This window comes from Thunnus maccoyii, chromosome 19, assembly GCF_910596095.1.
Source record: "Thunnus maccoyii chromosome 19, fThuMac1.1, whole genome shotgun sequence".
Lineage (NCBI taxonomy): Eukaryota > Metazoa > Chordata > Actinopteri > Scombriformes > Scombridae > Thunnus > Thunnus maccoyii.
Window position 1 is genome coordinate 20,939,099 of NC_056551.1, and position 20,993 is coordinate 20,960,091.

At 38.5% G+C, this 20,993-nt stretch overlaps 1 protein-coding gene across 1 annotated transcript in view; it reads right to left on the reverse strand.

Moving 5' to 3' along the window:
* The window catches only part of lamc3 (laminin, gamma 3), a 108,070-nt gene that overhangs the window by 76,043 nt on the left and 11,034 nt on the right, over positions 1–20,993 (reverse strand). The window contains exon 3 of the mRNA XM_042395502.1: positions 6,068–6,198. Within this exon, the coding sequence (XP_042251436.1) occupies positions 6,068–6,198 (131 nt within the window). The remainder of the gene's footprint in view (positions 1–6,067; positions 6,199–20,993) is intronic.

Here is a 20,993-nt window from a genome sequence, read left to right on the forward strand (position 1 = left end):
TTCTTTTGAGATTGAACATATTTTTTTCTCATGCCATGTATGAGGAAATTTCTTTAAGCCACATGGAGACAGGGGGAGGATCTGCACTTTTCCATAACAAAGCAATACATTTATTACCAGAAATCATGGCCAGTTTGGTAAACAGCACCTTATTTCTTTTGGCAAGAGGGATATCAGATATGTCGCCTAGTAAGGCTAGTTTCGGTGAACAGGGGATCTCAAAGCCAGTAATCTCTTCAAGAATCTCTAATATTGAACCCCAATAATGTTTTAATGTATTACATTTCTAGAACATGTGAATAACGTTACCTGTCTCTGTTTTGAATTCATTTTACCTATGGAGTCTTTCTGGTGTAAAATAGGTTCTGTGGATTATGTGGAACAGCAAAAGCTTCTGGCAGCTTTTATATGAGAGAGTTAGTGCCTCCTCACATAGTGATTCTCATTAACTGTCTTCAAAAGTACCGTTCTGGTCTTGCTCCCATTTGGTTCTAGTGTTTATTGGTTTAGTCTCTGGGAAGGCTGTTATATGTTAAGGACAAAATGCCTCTGGGGTGTTTTTAGAAATTTGTCAATTGGGAGGGGCTTTAGGGGACTAGAGTTTCCTCCTTGAATTGTACTTATGAGGTGTCTGACCCTTAAATATTTGAAGAAATTAGTAGTTGGGACATGGAAGGCTCTATATAACTGTTCAAAGGACATAGGTATGTTATTCTCGTAAAGGTCCCCAAATTTCTTAATTCCCTGATTGTGCCACATTGGTTATTGGTAATGCCCTCTCTGAGTACATTTAGTAAAGCAGGGTTGGTGTGGAAGGGAGTATTACTGTGAACTGCAATAACATTATTAAGATGTGTCTGAATGGCAAACCATGTTCTGAATGTGTGTTTAATAAATGGAATACCAGTGCCATTCTTCAGAGTATGGTATGACTGGATTAAAGGAATGCCAGCCAGCAGCACAGCTGATGTGTGGCACTGCTGTATTTGTTTCCAAGCAAGGGAGTTAACTAGCTCTGTCTGCCAGAACCATATTGCCCTGGACTATGCAATCCAGTGATACAACTGAAAATCAGGGTGCTTTGATCCTCCACACCGGGGGGTATTTTAAAGGGTTTTGATTTTAATTCAAGGAACCTTCCTCCTCTAGATGAATGTAGAATTCATCCTTTGTAGTTTATTGACGATATTCTTATGTATAAATATGAAGAGGGTTTGAAACAAGTAAAGAAATGTAGGTACCATGTTCATCTTAATATAGTTCACTCACCCAGAAAAAGAAAATGGCAACTGCATCCATCTACCCAGGTCCTTCTCCGTCTTTTAAAGCAGTGAGTCATGATTTAGTGAAAAAGTTTTGTCTAGTTGATTGAAATCTTAAAACCCAACTATCTTATAAGTTGAGTGTTCCACCGAAAGAGCCAATTGTTCCTTAAAATATTTTCAGCTAGAGAATTTAGGGCCACACTTTTTGTACATTAACCTTATATCCAGAAATCACATCATACTTTGACAAGAGGTCCGTGAGGGCAGGCATGGATGAGTCTAAATTGGTAAGAAACAAAATTATGTCATCTGCATACAAAGAGATGGCATGGTTCTCACCCCCCACTTTGACCCCAGAGATAGGATTATGTGACCTTACTGCAATGGCTAGGGATTCATTTGCCAATGCAAAAAGTAAGGGATAGGGGGAGGGGTGGTGAAATATCAGTATTTGTCTGTATTCTGGAAGTAGGATTAAGATACAGTATATGGATCATCCTTGGTATATTTGGGTCGAAGTTCTGTGTAGAACCGTAAAGAGAAAATGCCACTCTATGCGGTCAGAAGCCTCTAGTCCATCTAGTGAGATAGCTATGACCAGATCCTCCATGGATTTAGCACAGTGCATTATGTTGAGGAATCTCCTTACATTGTCTAATTGAGACTTATGTCCCTCCTGCCATACATCGAGTAAATTGAGGGCCTTAGCAGCTGAGGTTAGGGTCTTCTTGGTTTGGTCCATAGATGTTAAGCATAGTGACCAGTTGGTCTCCAATGTACCCCCTGACTAAAAGATATCTGCCCCCTCTATCCTTCTCAGCTTGTTCTGCTTGGAAGGGAATCCCTTTCCCTATCAAAATAACCACCCCCTTGCAAGGAAGGTAAATTAAGGAATAGAATATTTGAATTTGCGATTGTAATGTTCTGTATCAGTTAAATGAGATAAAATAAACCACATAAATTTTACGCCTTCTAAGGAAGAAGAGAACTTTACAGCGCTTGGCCAGCTGGTTAAATCCGTTTGTGTTCCAGTTAGTAGATCAGAGCAAAAAAAGTCATAGTGTAGTAAATGAAAACATGGGTTCGGCCTACCTTGATGGTTGATGTAATAACATGAATGAGAAGGAGGAATGAAAAGACATAAATGAAGGTAAAAAATGAAAGAGTATTAGTCAGTTAAGTATAATAAATGTCCTATCTACTACTCACCCTCTACCCCTCAAAACCCACCCACCCCATGAAAAAGGAAACTTGCCTATGTTTCTTCCCAACATCATGAGTAGACAGGAGTAGGGTGAAACCAAACTACCTAAACCTCAGAATATATAAGTTAGGAACAACTCCATTATGAAACACTTCTGAAACTTCCCTGAAGAATCAAGGGGAGGAAAAATCTGATTTTATAAACTTAAATCTGAAATCTTAAAACGATTGTTCAAGGTCCTTTGAATAAAGCTTGACATATTTTGAGATTTTAATCATATGAGACCAGTTATCACTAACCATATTACAGATAACATATGGAACAATAGATGAAACTAATTAAAATATAAAATGTGTTATAGCCTAATTAGACTTCAGTTAGGGGAGTAAGGAGGGGGAAAAAAGGGAAAGAAAAAGAAAAAAAATTGTAATTGGTAAGACAGGTAACTCAAAAAAACCCCCCAAACTCTACCCTTAGATTACAGATGCCAGCCTACATCATAATGTGCCCTGAGCTAACCTGTGCTAAGTGTTAAGCAGGTACATCTGTATTCCAGGAAGTCCAGGACCAAATCTGTAGGATGAAGTAGCCTAAAGGAAATGTTCTTGTCATGCAGCTTCTTCTTCAGCGGCGTGAAGACCTTTCTTGCAGAGAGCCGTGGACATATCTCAAAAGATCATAATATTGGAGTTAGCAATCTTTTCTTCCGTGCCATGTTGAGAATTTTCGTCACGTCTATAAAGCGAAGCAGACAGATCACTAGAGCCCGAGGGAGGCGGCCTCCATCAGTGTGACGTTGGAGTGTACGGTGAGCCTGCTCAGTCTCAATTGAGTCCACAGTCTCCAGGCCTAGTATTTTTGGAAGCCATTATTGTAGGAAGGCAATGGCATTTTTTCCCTCCACACCTTCTGGGAAGCCAACCAGCCTTAGGTTCTGCCTCCTCGCTCTGTTCTCTAAATCGTCAAGCTTTTCTTTCAGACCACTGATTTCTTCCTCTGTCTTTTTTTATAGTCACCACAGTCTTGGTGTAAGAAGTTGAGGCTCTCTGTCTGGTTGACCTTGTTTTGTCCTCAATCTCTTTAGCGCATTGCCCCAGCGAACGGTTGTCACTGATACGTTTTTCCGCCATGTCAGCTAAAGTGTTCAACTTTTGACCCAACAAGGCTGGATTTTGTTGAACCCTTTATTCCATTTCTTCATGAAACCATGTCAGTGGAACGTCAATGTTAGCCTCAAGCAAGTTAGTGCTAGCCATAGGTGATGCAGGTGGCTTTCTGCTTTTATCTTCCTTTGTCACTGCTTCATCTTTTTTTTCGGAGGCATTTCCAGTTTAGCAGTGTTGGTTTATACTAATAGGCAAAAAATACTTGAGTTGTACTTAAGTTGCACGGAGTAGGAGTAAAAGAAAAGACTTTATATGGGAGCTGGTTTGAATGTGTCCAACCTCTACACGGCCATCTTGCCTCCCCTGTTTCAAGTATAGACAAGTTCATGCACACAGTGAATAGAGTAGAACGCAGAGGAGAAGGGAAAGTGAGAAGATATTTCCACCATAAGGAGTTGTCACTTCCTATTTTCTTTCACGGGCATAAATGTGGCCTGAGATGATTCAACTGTGCACTCATTGCTAAGACACTCACCCTTCTCCTCGGAAACAAGCAAATTTCTCTATGAGTATTAGTATCTGTATTGAATGTTTATCTACATGTATGTCTATATTTACTTACAAACATCTTTTTGTGTACACACCATCTTCAGGTTAGTGTATGTTTTATAACTTTCAGCAAAAAAAGTAGATAAGTCAATAATCGTGAGATAAATGTGATTTATCAAGTCCATTTTCACAACAAGATAGTTAATAAATGCTGATTTCCTTTCCCACTGCACATGGAAATCCTATAATTTCCTCTGAAACATGCAAACACCGCAGGTGGCAGCTACGCCTTACCGTGTGTATTATTTCCTAGCAGTGTTGCTGGGTTCTGTCAAGTGGCTGTGATAGGGGACAGGGACTTGTCGCTGAGTGGCAGGCTCTGTCAAATTTAGCCAGCTGTCCCGGATCCAGACGTATACTTGCCTGAGGCTCAGACCCAGTTATTTCTGTTGTTACTGCGACAACAACAACTTAGTAACTCTAAAGTGCCTCCAGTCCACATATCAGATCTCTATGTTAAGGCAGACTTGAGCTTCTGAGTGATAATTCTAACTGAATATGTTACTGTATGAGGGACATGACCTAGACTTTACAGGCTGCATACAGCATGTGCAGTTCAAAAAGTGATGTGCAATATGTTGAGAGCCCTCATGTTGTATTAGTATGACAAGATACATAACCAGCATTTTTCATATTATAGTTTACTTTAAGTCTACTTTTTTATTTGCACATATATCAGCATAAAATCAAAAAAGAGAAATAAAAAAGATATGACAGAAAAAGTCACATTTGTGGATCATAGCATGTTTATTTTTGTAGCAGTTCACCTTGTATTGTGGTTGCATTGATATTTTGTATTCAATGACGCCATCCTTACAACATCTGTACTGGCCAACTTGGTGAGGTGTTGCACTGAGGTGTAAAGGCATGTGTAGTTGTACAGAAAGCACTGGTAGCAAGGCTAACATGTTGTCATGTGGGTCTCTCCCCCAGGTGTTGTGGCATTGGTGGGTAATTTGTCATGCTGCTGCAGTGATCCTAAGTGTTTATGACAGGTGTCAGATCAAGTTTATATTCTTTCTGAAGGCTTCATCCCAACTACTTAATCGTCCATTTCTATCTGCAGTGCCAAGGTGCAGCCTGGTCCTTGGCGCCATGTCCTTTCTCATTACTGTGAGTAATAAACCAAAAGAACTGGAAGGAAGATGGAGGATTATATGGGTTTATTCTCATCAGATGGCAACAGCAAGGTGTTTTTTTAATCAGTTTTGCAAACAGCTGTCCAGGATAAGGTATTGATTCCTTGTCTTGCTTTGTACACATACAGTATAGTATGTGTTATAGCACCATACTTCCTAAAATTTATGTTCATATACAACTAATTTGGGCCACTAAATACATTTTGGAGGAAAGGCAACATAAGAAGGATATTTTATTTTGAATGTGTCTGTAAACTGTTCATTGCAAATACAAAGTGTTCATACTGAATCTACTCAGAAAAGATTGTGGTATTGGTTAAACACGGAAAATGTCAATGCTGACTTGAAGCACCAGATTAGACTCACTGCACTGATTAATATTTCATCAAATCCATGATCTTTCCTTAACCTTTCCTTAACCCTAACCCCATGAACCCTTGACTCTGGTGTTAAAATCTATGCTTCATGCCCAACCATCCATCCCTACTGTACCTCCTCTTGGCAGTTTATTTGGTAATGCCTATATATGAATGGATTTTGTTGAAGACAGGTATGATTTTGCAATATGTTTGAAACTGTTAAAGCTGGAAATTCAAAATGATTTGAGCAAAAAAAGAGCATGATAAAGTTTTTTGGCTCAACTACAGGGACAAAGCTCAAGGTTAAACTTTGAAGTAATCAGAAATAATGTCTGCTATGCAGGGTGACATTGTCCTAGAGGGCACATTTTCAGGTTTCACTTACCTGCCACCCACAGAGAAATCAGAGATGGCATAGAAGTACGAGCGCAACACTTTAGCGTCCTTGAAGAACTCGTCTCCAAAGGTGTTCAGCCTGTCCAAAGAGATGAGCAGGTCGGTAGCTGTCACCCATTCCTGGAAAAGGAAAAAAAAAGTAGGGAAGAAGAGAGGATCAACAGGGTGAAAGCGATGTTATAAAACTCCTTTTGATGTCGCCCACTTTAAAAAGTGGAATGAATGGGAACCGGAGGGGGGCAGCGTGTTGGCTGCTGCTGTTCTTGGCAGAACAAGGAAACAGACAGGAAGTAAAAAGGAGAAAAACTAGGCTTTAGTTAAGAGAGGCAAGTAGAGTGAGGATATGTTAGACAGCAAAAGTTGACAGAGCAAAGAGAAAAGAAGTTGAAATGCAGGGTTTGGAGACTGGCATGATGGTGTAATGCAGAGTTGGCCCGGCCATTGGAAGCAACGGGAGAAATCCCGGTGGGCTAGTTGCTTTGTGGGCCGCTTGAGCAGCCCATTATACAAAAACAAGAGCAAGCGTGCCACTTGAGCTGCCAGTTATACAAAAACAAGAGCAAGAGAGATACACCGTCGACCTGGCAGCAGCACTCCCCCCACCCCTCGACCTGGCCAGTCTGTGTAAAAAAAGTCCAGGGCCGTTTTTTTGTCCCACTCTCAGACCCTGATGTAACAGCTGGGGAGAGAGCAGATGTAATGGGGAGATAATGAGTATGGTGTAGGAAATTGAGTTAATGTCAGAAAGGTGGGTGAAGAAAGAAGGGGATTAATGGAGACAAAAGCTGAAATATGAAAAAAACATGAGAAAAGAGGCAACACTGCAGCACTACTTCAGTATAATGGATGGCACTTGGCAAAGCTCCCAACCCTGATATGATTTAAGCTCCTCTGTTTGAGCCCACCGCAAAGGTAAAGACTGGATGAAGCAAGAGTGGGAGAAGAAAGAGAAGAGGGATAACACAAACAGAGGAAAAGCAAACGGGATGTGCAATCCTGGGGTGGAAGATAAAAGGGAGGCCAGGTAAAAGGAGAACAAATGACATGAGGAATCTCTTACCCGTGAACAGTACCAACTTTAAAACAAATAGCTGGAGAGAAACTTTCTGTCTGTTTCTTGGCTGGTTTGGGACTCTGTGGCAGTCCTGAAAAAAGCCTGTAATGCCGTACATTTTGAAGCTTCTCCCCAGAGGTGTCTTTGAAGTGTGGCAATGGGAGAGACGGAGATGGGAGCCAAAGGGCCTCAGACTAAAAACATATGTGATGAGTTCGTTCATTCATGGTTTTTGCACACGCTGCAGTTTGTCTTTGTTGTGCTTAACCCCATCATAGCACATATAAGATAAGGCCACACATGGTTTTGCCTATTTGCCCTGTAAAGTTACCAGTGGTGCAGGAAGTACTGAGGTTTTTTTACTTAACTAAAAGCAGCAATACCCCAATGTAAAAATACTCTAACAAGTAAAGGTCTCGTACTGAAAATGATAAGTAAAACTTAAGTAAAAGTGAGTATTATTAGCAAAATGTACTTCAACTATCAAGTGTAAAAGTGCTCAATGCAGAAAATGGTACCTAAGAGTGTTACACTGTTATATATTATTCAGTTATTATTATTGATGCATACACTGCTGGGTCGTTTATTTAATAACAATGGATTGTTTTAGAAGCTCATCATATGCTTTGTATGCATATTTTTAATTTGTTAAGTAACCATAAATGTAGTGGGGTAATAAGTACAACATTTCTCTCTAAAATGTAGTAGAGTAAAGGTATAAAGTGGCATAAAATGGGAAATACGTAAATAAGTAGAGTACAAGTAGACCTCAAAGATTTACTTACATACAGTATTTCAATATATGTACTGAGATACATATAACCACCTCAAAAGGCTTATACATTATTACTGAGATATTTTTTAAGAACAATTCCTAAATCCCAGGCAGTCATTGTTTCAGGTCACTGTGCAGTGAAAATTCAATTCACACAGATATGAAACTTCCTTGTGACAGACAATCCATCACAGTGAACGATTCGTCTGGTTTATATTTTTAATGTGGAATTGGAGTTGAAAGCAGGGACCATTATGAAAACAAAATAACACATTAAAGCTCCAACGTTCAAAATGTAAGCGTTGGCTGCTTTTTTGCTTTGCTTTCTTATTGCTTTGCTCATTGGCAAATAAGCAAACATGAATATTAAGAGAAAGAGCCATGGATTTAGTTATTTCTATCATCAAAAAAAGGTCCCTGACTCAAACCTCGTGTCGGAGCATAGCTAATAACAACAATGAGGAAACATTTCAGTCCCTGTTCACACTGTAACTGCTTTATCATGCAATGATAACATGTAAAGATTCAACTTTAATGGATTATCAATCTCAAGGAAGTTTTAGCTGTAGAGAAAGGAACAGAAAACAATGAAGCTCTCTGTAATTTGTGAAGTCAGTCTAAAAAAGAATACATACAGAAATTATAGCAGGGACCCAGTTTCACAATGAAAGTGTTAATGTTCACACCAAACCAAATTGTTACCAGTAATTATATTAATGTGAAAATGATTACATTAACCCATTGTTTACCACCCCCTATCAGTAACTATCTAGAAATATAACTGATTGACACTTATACCCATATTATTGCATTTAATAGTAATATTAAACAAGAAAATGTGAGCAAAAAGCTTTAAACTCAGGTGTAAAATCACATTAATTCTTTAATTAGGAAAATTTGGAAGCTCTAAGTAATTTACAAATTCATTCACGATTATAGCGGGAGCTTAGATTGGTTATTCATACCTCACACTGTGCTCAATACAACCTCATTTTGCATCTATTACACGACATCCATAGCCAATGGTTGTATTGTAAGAACTCTTATTATACATCCATGCCACAGCTCTACCAGCTTTGCTGCTACTAAATAGTGTTTTCTAGCTGGAAAGAACCAAGTAGCCTAAATTTCTAAAGCCATCCAATTTCAAATATTTGAAGGGGCACATGCCCCTCAAGTTGAATGGCAACAATGCCTCTCATTATAGATGAAAACGTATGGCAACAACTGGTATAGTCCCTTTAAGTTAAAGTATACACTATACCAGAATCTGTATAGTACCTAATGAACATTGAACAAATAACATTTTCATTCTTTAGCTCCATAACAGTTACCATATAATACAATACAGTTACTCTTTGTTAAGCATGTGAAGAAAATTGCTTAATTCATTGGTAGCAAGAAATATTAAAAAGGTGACACCATTGAGCCCTCTGAGGCTCTCTTCACAGATACCTAATGTGATTTCTCTCAGCCTCAAATAGCTTGAGCACTGCAGTAAAAGTTTAGAACTAAGTTATCTTTAAAAGAACTTTTTTCTTATGGGCTTTCTTGTTTCTGTGAGCATGACCGCCATCCTCCTTTTTCAAAGGAGAGGATCTTGGGATTCAGACCACCTGCGTGGTCCATGCCTGCAGTTCTAAGAGACATACTGGTGGGGCATCAAGAGGTCATAGCCCCTTATTGGAACATCTGGTGTGAATATGCTACACATGTGTTCCTGATTGGTTTAACCCTTGCATGGATGGTGTTAGCATGACTGGATTTCAGTGCCACCTGTGGGTCAACTTTGTCAGTAAACCCTAATAAAAAGACTATCCAGGGAGGAGTTCTATGTACTCAGCAATGTACAATCAGTGACTGTATAGGAATATCTAATTAACAAGTTTTACAATATTTTTTTAAATTTAATTAGGCCAACTGGTGGCTTCTTTCCAGCAAGATTCTGACTGTTCTGCAGTCATTACTCATCCTGCTTCAAGTATTCTTACCTGAAATGCCCTCTTACTTTACCTTATAGCTGCCCTCTTTATTTTCCTTTCTCTCTCTCTGACAGCCTTATCTCCGCACTCTCCTAGCTGGAGTGCACTTCAGGATTTCCAGACAGTTCTATGCCTTAGCAGCCTATTGAGGACTATAGAGCTGCTATTTTGTAGTAACCCTAACTACAGTGTTGCAGAATTGAGTGCAGTTGACTGCTGTGCTTTTGTTCCGGCCCTTGCTTATCGACTTTGCCCCAGCTTGACATGGCTCTACCGGCTAATGGGGTTTGGATGACACTAAATGACCCTGATGCACTGCAGTTGCAAGGGAAAATAGATGCTCATTCTTCATTTTGTCTTACACTACCAGTACATGCCATGATTTTCATCCGTTGTTTATAAGAGGACCTGTGGAGTTTGAGATGGGAAATATTGCTGCAAGGTAACAAATTAAGGCAAAATGAGGGGCAGTGAGGTTGAGGAAATGGAGAGGAAGGAGATAAAGGAAACTGTGCTTTAACTTTCTGATACAGACTGGTCAGAACAAAGCAAGAGCGTGCACAAATAGATGATATAAGGTGATTCATCCTTGGTTAATGCTTACAAAATGTTTCCATATCCATCTTTTCTCAGATTGCTTATCTATCTTGTCATGCATGCTGTACATGTTTGTTATGCCTGATTTACTATTTTATGCCTGTTTGTCTAGTGTCTGGTTATCTCTTACAATATTATGAAACAAGCCCAGTGGTTAAGGCCCCCATAATGAAAATACATGCCCAGTGCACAGAAAGTGATGCTCAACAAGTAAACATATAGTCCACAACAATGAAAAGAGATAGCAGTCTGATACAAAAGCAGCACTGAGGAAAGTAAAGAGGTAGAGGACAGTGTGGTGGACTGGTGTTTAACCTTATAGTAACTGTATAGCAGGTAATGTTTACCTGCTAGGAGAGTAAATATACGCACATCACATAGAATCAAGGCTATTATTAAGTAGCATCAATGAACAAGTTCTGACCTGATAAAGATCCGAGTAGGATCGAAACATTGTCCTGGTTAAATTGTGTGGCTTGGAGTTAGGACAGGGCAATAAAACAGTCTCGATACAGGATCGCCATAAAATGACGATGATAAACTTTTTTTTTTTTACATTTTTTACTCACATATCAGAAATACATGCAACAACAGCCAGTCAGTCTGCAGTTTTTGGCCTGCATGTCAAAGTACATGGCCATTTCCTACTGCAGCCAACAAGGCTACTCTAGTGCTGGAGTGCCCATCATGTCTAACACCAAAAAAACGTGCTCTATGTTATGGACACATTTCCCTAGTAGAGACATCCTGTCTGCAACTGCGGCACGGTCATCACACGCCATTGTTTTAACAAGGCTGCTTGGACTGCGAATGCACAAAGATAACTGCTAAGCTAGGCTAAGCTCAAAGCCAGTAAACAGTAGCAACGAAAGGCTAGTTACCCATTAACACTAGTGTCATTTCATAAAGAAAATTAGTGAATGTCTAATATCTAATATGTGAACTATGCACAGAAAATAATGTAGTCAGTAAGATAAATGAAGAGATTACAGCAGAATATATAATGTGTATATATATAAGATGTAGCATAATGACTAGATTACAAGTTTGATTTCTACTCAGATTTCTACCTCTAAAACATTTGAGAGATGTAAAACCAGTACATAATTAATTTTAAATTTATTTAACAGTTGAGTGTATGAATGTGCCATGGCCTTTGTGATCCACTTTGCTTCCCTGCCAAAGGAATTTGATGTGATAGTAATTACTGCTTTTAGTTTTATTCACATTATTTTAATAAGTTGCAAGGCAAGCTAACTTGTATTGTTTTGTTACAGCAGATAAAGCATGTTTGCAAAGTTAAATGTTTACATTAAGATGTTATTCGATATATCCTTTTATCACAAAATATATTCCAAACCAAACCATGTTTGCACAGGTAAATGTTTACACTATGTTATTCTATTTTTTATGTTAATAAACTATATTCTAAAGTTTAACTAATGGAGTAAGTGTGCAGGTGTTACTTTGTTCAATAATGTTTATCATGGTTATCATCTTAGTTTAGTGTGTTAGAATGCTAATATTAGCTAATTAGTACGAAACTCAGACATATAGCTGGGATGTGATGTCTTTAGTTTTTAAGGTATTTCGTCATACTGGACAAATTGAAATTTTCACCTGATGATGGCGCTAAATGAAAAGTCAACAGACCACCAAAGTCAGTAGAATTCATCCTTTGGGGACAATGAATGTTTGTACAAAATGTTATTGCAGTCCATCCGGTAGTTGTTGATGTGGCCAAAAACTATGCAAAACATTATGAGTACAAAATAATAGGTAGATTTTTCAATAATGTAGAATCACGTAATGAACAAAATTCACAAGAGTGCCTTCTTAATTCTGATGAGATTCATGTAGCAACGAAAATGTAGTAAGCAAATTGTTGAACACAGAGTGGCTGGTGTCAATAAACTAGCAGTTCATATGTATTAAATCACTACATATTATTCTTTTGTTGTTGTTGTTTTATGGATGCTACCTCTTTCAATGGGTAACTTATTACAGACATTTTCTTTTTTTCTATGTGATTAAATCTCAACTAAAATTCAGTATATTCAATAAATAACACAAAAGGGCCATAACGTACATGACCTGCCCTTTCATTAAATTCTTAAATAAATGCTTAGGACAAACTGATGATCATTAATGTTAAAATGCACAAGACTCCTGCCTCTTCTAATGAGGGCCATGCTGGACATTGGTACTACATTGCCATCGTTTCCAACACTCAGCTCTCATGCTTAAACACACACATACACTGTAAGAAACTTACCGTGAAAATCACACTAATTAACTGGCAGTAAATGATAAAAAAAAATAAATGCATTGTTAGCGTTTCAAAATTTGTATCATTTATCACAGAGTATGAGACCATTATCATATGGAAGAGTTATTAGTTATGCTTGATAGAACAATGCTAATTGTGTAAGAAAAAGCAGACATACTTCCAAATATCACTTACTGCACTGAAAGGAAGCAGTTTCTTAGGGTTAATTAGTAGTCAGCCCATTACTTATTATTTGTGCAAACTGCAGCAAAAGCTTAATTAACTTTGATTCTCACTCCCTTGGAATTTGGGCTCACAACGCTACAGTGATGCTGACTTAGGGATAGGCCAAGGTGTGGTGAGTGGCAGTGAGCCAGTTCTGTGCTTAAGACAGTAACGGTCCAATGATTCAATGAGGAGGTACACACATGCATAGACACATGTAGAGTACATGCAGACATGTATTAGGCCACCCACAGCAAAGTTTTTTGATGATATCAAACATCAGAGGACATCTCTGCTTAGGAGCTTATAGCCTTTACCCTCACCTCTAAAATCTCTCTAGTCTCTTTCCCCCTGTCTGTCTCCACCTCTTCTTTTCTCTCCTTCCCTTCTCCTCTCTCCTCTTTCCGTTCCAGTGTGTTCCCTTGAACTCTGGAGCCTCTGGCTGCAGGCAGTGACAGGAAAGAGAGCAGTGTCCCTCATTCCAAAGTTAATAACTTTTTAATTTAATTGCTTGAGTTCACTGTGCCCTCAATATGTATTTTTTCCCCTTTTACTCAATGTCATTCAATGCTGGAGCTCCAATTTGCCACACAGCTTTCTAGAGAGAGAGAAAGAGAGAGAGAGAAAGAGAGAGAGAGAAAGAGAGAGAGAGAGGATGGACTGGTGGCAGGGGAGACGACAAACCGTTTTAATGGATGACTGAACAAATTAAATTTGAATTCATACAGCAGCTTTCATCTTATGCGTGATTATTGAAAAAAGACAGCTTTACAAACTTGACAACAGAGCCCCCTTTGAAGTAAGCCATTACTTTAGAGAAAACATCTAAATGCCATGTTATAAGGTGAGTTGTTTATTCCAAATAATTCATATGGCAGTGAAAACTCAACACATTAGATCATCAATATAACACGGAACATGATATTTATGCAGATGACAGTTAGACGAGACAAAAACATCTGTGCATTAAAGTATCACAAGTCGTCTTTTTTTCAATGTAGTTTTACTTCAACCTCTCAAAATGACAGGAAGATATATTTTAAAAGCAGCAGATGAAGCGTGTGAAGTCTCTATATTGAAACTAAGCGCTCCTCAGACTGAGGCACAAGCGGCAAATCTGCAAAGGGATTAAAATGCTAATAAAACAGGCAGAATGCAATTCCTGTTTTAAGCCTCATGAAATATGCATGTAACTGTATGAGCCATAGAGGAAATGACACACCGACATGCCATTGAGGGGAACAGGGATCATTTTATGCTCTGTTGACAATCTGTATGTAAAAAGTGTGGTTTTAACCTCTGACACAAATGCCCTATCTTTATCCCCGTGCATTAAAAGCCAATTGATAAATGTGATTTCTAGGAATAAAAAATTCTGTTCACTGAGACATGACACATCAGAAAAGTGCCTTTTACATATAGTCCCATTGCACTGTCCTGACCTAATGTATCATATATAGAACAACACATCAAGACTTATTAATTACAACTAATGTTAAATATAAAATACATCCATTTTATATGGTCTTGGAAGCATTCACTGCTTTAAGTTCTTGTGGTCTAATAACACAGATTGACAAAATATGGCAGACTATGGCCCCTTTTGTACCTCTAGGATTTGATTCTACCACATTAGCTGGTTCACTGCTCATTTCTATAGAAATGCAATATTGTTACAAACAGCTCTGGGAAAAAACTGGGCAGTAAGTGCTCGGGGCATTTATTCTGATTACATCAACTTTATGAAAAGCACATTCTGCCTGAATGTCATTCACAAAATCAGAGATTGAGGCTTGTTTCATAGGATGTGTTTTCATAGAAGCTAATCACTGATTACAATCACAACACTGAAATTCTGTCTGCCTCTGTTCCGCTTGAGCAAGAGCTCCTCGGGGTTTGTATTCTGAGAAATGAAAGCATTCAATCCGAGTCAACTAACTGCAGGGTATTACAGAGTGCTCTCCAGCTCTTTTACGTCTGTAAGACACGAGAAAAGGTCGACTCATAACAGTGACAATGTGAGGTCTTCACATGTGTCTCACTGAAAGAGGAAACGACTCATAAAAGGTGCTAAAAATGTGACACTTACCCGCAAGTTATTACCCTCATCCCATATTAGCTATTCAAAAACCTCCCAGTCAGCTAATATCCCATATGGCAACATAATCATATTCACACAGACAAGGTTTGATTTAATGAGGAGGCATAGAAAGATGAAAGACTTCTTAGGGGAGCGTGATCGCTGCCGATGTGCTATTTAGCAAGGTTGCTAGACTCATCTGGTATTTAAAAACTACATTTCACATAAAGACATTTGATGCTAAAGTGGTTGATGCTTATTCCTTGACTTTTGATACTGTTTATCACAAAATCTTGCTTGACTTCTACTCAATGAAATGGTTTGAATCCTTTCTACAAGGAAGGCGTCAGTAAGTTGTCCTGTCCAGTCTCATGGAGTTACGGCATGCCACAGGGAAGTGTACTTGGACTTTTACTGTTTTGCATAAATATAGATGACCTTCCAAAGTGCAGAATCATGTATATGCAGATGATACAGCTCTTTACTACTCAGCGAAAATACAGAGATCCACCACAGAGGATGTGGAAAGAGCAGCCTTGTGGTTTAAAGTTTAACTGTTTCAAAATTCATACTCTTTGGGCTTTTCTCAAAAAAATACAAGAACCAGAAACTCCTTGACAATTAGTGATGGAGTTTATATCTGGGAGCAGTCCTCTCTTTCACATACTTAAGTGTGACATTGGATCCTTGCGTACAGTGGAAGCTGCACAAAGACCAAGGTCATCAATCAGGTTTGGGTGCAATAAGAGAGGTGGGACCCACATCTCCAGAAAAGCCCTGCAGAATTGCTGCTTTCCAGAGCAGCCTGCAGAATTATTTGGGAACAAAGTACAAGCTTTTAAATATAAACTAAAATCTGAACACCAGTTAACCTAACCAACAAACTCTAACAACTGTTGGATATGTTTTAATTGTCTTATTGTTTGTTTGTACTGAGATATCCTTCAAAAGCAGTATAAATACTGAGTGGAATATCCAGGTGAAACACAGTAAACTCATCTATTTGCACTACAGAAGAAAATAAGTGTTTTGGATTTGTGTAAAGGGTTGTATTTATTGTTTAAAACAAATACCTTTTATATCCCTGCATGTACTCCCCTCTCCTCCCTCCTTTAATGCCCTTCATCTTATACTCAATAAATAGTGCTGTTGTGGGAATGATATTTTTGAGTGCTGCTCTCAACCCCACCCCTTTGTATTGAGTTGCCTATTTTCCTCTTGTTTTTCTAGTATTTGTAGCTCAAGCGGGAAACAGTATGTCACCATTAAAGAAGAGCATGTTCCACCATCTTTATTGTGATGATTCACAGTGCGGAAAAGAATACTCTGTCGCATTTTGTCGGCTTTGTTTTTACACCAAAGAGGGTGGCTGATGTGTTTTTCTTTTCTTTTCTCACTACATCCATCTGTCCCATCACCCTTAAAATAGAGGGGGAATGAGAAATTTAATGAAAGAAATCCCCCCCTTTTCTTCTAATGGGAGGACAGATCACAGTCAATTATGGGTCGTCTCATCTTGTTGTTTAAGAGGAAGGCAGAGAGGGAGAGGTGGACTGGAGGAGAGAGAGTGCTTGGCAGGGTTGTTGAGAGATTTGCCACCCAATCTATGTATTCTTGCCTCTTATTGATCCCCCACAGCTTTATAATCAGCAGGTCGATGGCATCCAAAGCATACTGAAATACAGCCAGCAACACCATTAGTATTCACATTTTAATGTAACTAAGGGCCTCCGCAATGATCGTCCACTCACCCTAAAGGGCTTATGTCACTGCATGGCCTCCCCATGAAAATAAAAACATCTGAAGGTTCAATAGGTTAATGAGAAATTACAATATTCGCTGTTGTTATGAAATGGTATTTAAGTTGTTTTCCAACCTTTGACGAGTAAGAAAATAGAGTTTCCATGTATGGACTAACCAGTAAAGAGAGAAAGACTTGGCTTGTGTATTTTCGTATAGTAATTACAATCAACAAGAGCAATCAAAGGCTTAAGTTGTTGAAATGAAAGCTGCACACCTGCAGAGACAGAGACTCATTAAACAGTACAAATAAAGACGTGATTATTTTTTTTCACTGAAGCGTTACATTATGTAACAAACTGCTTAGTGAATAAATGATGTATTGAGAGAAATGTACTTTTGCATTGCTAACCTAAATTCTCATAACATCAGTCATTAAGTCAATAATAATTAACACTAATATCAACATTTATCATTAGTTAAATAATGATTAAATCTAATTCAGTTGACGTATGAAGGGGACCCAGGTTTTTTTTAAATCAGTGCATGTCATTTACCAGTAATATCATTATCCTGATGTTCATAATAATTATTATTTTATGGCCTTTTTGTGCAGTATCATGTGAATATATGGAATCTGATAGTTTTGATAGTGATTATAATTACACTGAAAATAAAGTATTCAATACTTAATATATACAATACAAACATCATATTTCAATGACTGGTTAGTGAGAATAGTCTCTCTAAAAATTAATACATGGAACAGAATTAGCTTGCACTGACAGACATATGCATGCAAACCTTGTCATTTATTCACAGACTGAATACTGTTGAGCTGTTCCCACACACTGACTAATGCATTAATTGATTGATTTTTCCATCCAGCTGGTCACAGTGGTTCCACATACATGGAGCAGCAGGAACGATCACAGAGATGTTGACTGAGGGACAGAATCCGAAATCAAAAGCGGCTGTTGATGTTCCTCGTTTAGAGTGTGAAAGCTGTGTAATGCTGCTGACCTGGACCAGGAGAGACAGGGACATGCTGGAGCTATGGGCGCACCTGGGAATCAAACTCTCCCAGATAAACAAACAGTCTAAAGACTTTTTGGATGAGTCCTCTGAAGTGTAAAAGAACAAAAACCAGTTCAATAGACTGAATCATAAGGGTTTTATTGGATCAGTATTGCCCTCCAGAAGCCAGAACAGGAAGAGGAGCTGTGGTGTGTTTCTATTAGGGAAGTACTTTTAGATCCACTAAGAACTAATCTATAGTCATTGAAGTCTATCAAGTGCTTTTTATTTCTGTTGAAATATTATGGAAATCATTCAGTTGTCATGAAATGTGCCTACAAGGGAAACACTTTTTTGTGTGATTAAAATTGGAACACAAAAATACTTGAAATGTTTTTATTTGTGTCTCTTGTCGTCTGTGGGTAATTCCAATACTTTGGTCCAGACTGAAATATTGCAACAACTATTGGATGGATTGCCATGAAATGTTCATGTCCCCAGAGGATGAATTCAGCTGACTTTTCATCTCCCACCACCAGCAGGTCAATGTTTTCACTTATTCAGAAAAATATCTCTCCTTTAGCACCAGCATGAGGTTGACTTTTGTGATTTTGATCTCAACAACTATTGAACGGATTGCCATGAAATATTATACAGACATTCACAATACCTACCGGATGGATTCCACTAACTTTCAGTGTCCATCAGTGTAAAAGTTTTCATTTATCCAGATAAATATCTCCACATCTACTGGATAGAATAGGACACCAGACAATGAATCCTAATGACTATGGTGATCCCCTGACTTTTTCTCTTGCACCAGCATGAGGTTGACTTTTGTGGATGGATTGGCATGAAATTTAGTACAAACATTTATATCCCACTGGGAATGAATTGTAATAACTTTGGTGATCTGATTGATCCAAATTTCAATTTACAGCATATGACATACATACAAAAAATAATGACATTCTTTTCAGCCTCAGCGCTACTTTTGTGATTAGTGCTAATTAGCAAATGTTAGCATGCATACATGCTAAATTAATATGGTGATATTATACCTGCTAAACTCTTGTTATCAAAATATATGTAAATATAGATTTCCAAAGAGCAGGTCTACAAGGTCTCTCACGTGTAAAATATTAAAAGCACATTCACACAACAAGCTGCTTTTTTTCCACATTACTTCATGTTACACTTGTTATCACAGGTGTGATAACTCTTAATGAACATCACTCCTCAAAAAGTGATACATCCTCATGCTCAGATTGAATTTGCTTTACACCTTCCAGTTTACAGAATATAATGGGATGAATTCAGTGTGTTTTGGACACAAGAGAATTACCTTCCGCTTCCTCTGAATTATGTGAGAGTAGCACAAATTCTTTTTTTGTCCAATTTGTGATATGGTGAAAACATCTGAGTGTACGCCAGGGAAACAGCTTTTAAGTTTAAGGTTAGGCAACTGTTTGGTTATGGTTTGGGCAAGTTTTCTGTTATGGACAACAGAAACTTTCTTTTCTTTTTCTTCAAAGACTTGTAACTGAACCCGAGAGGCAAGAATAAATGCCTGACCACAATGTCCTTCCTTGCTACTTCGCTCTCAGACTACCTGTTTCCAGCCATGTCCTCTTCACATAATCCTTAGTCTCTTAATTCCTTAATCCCACATAATCCTTTCATGGTGAGAAAAAGTATTTCTCTCTCTGTTCATGCATGGAACATGTATTTTCAACTGAACACCTAATGCTCACTTCTCAAAATTTTAGGAGATCCTCTATGTCCTACAAACCTAGACTCCAGCTTGTTATTGTCCCAGCTTGCCAGAGTCCAGAATTATATAACAGATAGAAAGAGAGGCCGAAATAGCACAGTGGTAGAAGGCTACTGTGAAGGGATTAATCAGAAAAGGACAGTTTAATAATCTCTGAACTTGGAAACTAGGCTGCAGCTACCTTTTCTTGTAAGCACTTCATAACTGCTCTCATGCAAAAAATGTAGAGCTAACAGCACAGGAGGTTAAGCAAAGTAATGCATACTGAACAGGAAGAATAAGGATGGAACAGGGAATAATGGGGTGGAGAGAGAAGATCACTTGGAAACTTCTGGTCTTTTTGACTTTAGAGTAGGTTAAGTGGCTATTGCTAAGCCACAGAAATATGTTTTTTTTCATTCACTCTCCTTTCTTTGTTGTCCTAGCAAGACGGATGGAGTAGAATCTCAGGAGCCAAATCCAGTCCTGCATGCAAATTCCTCTTTCATGCGGCTGTGTGTCGTCTTTCTGACAGTAGCCTGCCACACAATGTGCCCAGCCCATAGCAACGCTAAAGATAATCCAATAGTGCATTTCATTTCTATTTTCACTTGCTGTAGACGCATGGGGACCTCAAATAGCAGAGATGAGGAGAAAATGTCTTTATCCTGCTGCTCAGTGCAGCTTAGCAAATGCTAGAGAGCCGATGTGGCTTCACCACTGCTGTCTGTCCTCCATCTTCTCCCCTTTTAAAATGGGATCACTCTTGAGGAAGGCTGCCTCTTTCTACTCTGCAGGAGGTTGCAAAGATGTCACCCATTCAAAGTGCTGTAGTTGATGAGAGAGGAGGTTTTACGAGGAGACAGCATCCGGCGCAGAAAGCATGTGTGTGTTAGGGTGAGGGGGGGGTGGGTGGGGTTAGGGTATGTGTGCAGGCAGAGATACCATATGTAGCCCTAAGGGCCTCTCAGCCGCACCACACGTTTTCTTTCTAAAATCATTCATCTTAGGGATGTTTAGAAGTGCAAATAAAACAATGCTGCTGTCACCATGAATTCTCCTCAAATTACAAATGTCATTATTTGAAGTTTAAAGTAACTTTTATTCATCATGCTGCAATTTTATTTTATATATAACCTCTACAAAACAGCTTTATTCACAAAGTGAATATACTCCAGTATGCCTCAGTTTTCCATTGAATGTTGCATTCAGAGATTTGAAACACAACATAGTGCACAGTTGAGTTTCAAAACACAAAGAGAGCTGGGGAGAGATATTGGGATTTGGTTATAGCTAAACCATCTTTAAATCCATTTATAACAGTCACATACAGTCAACTGTGAACAACACATATTCTCCAAAAACTCCCTCATTCTTACTTTATTAGGTTTTGGAAGATAGCTTTCTTCATAGATGTGGGTGT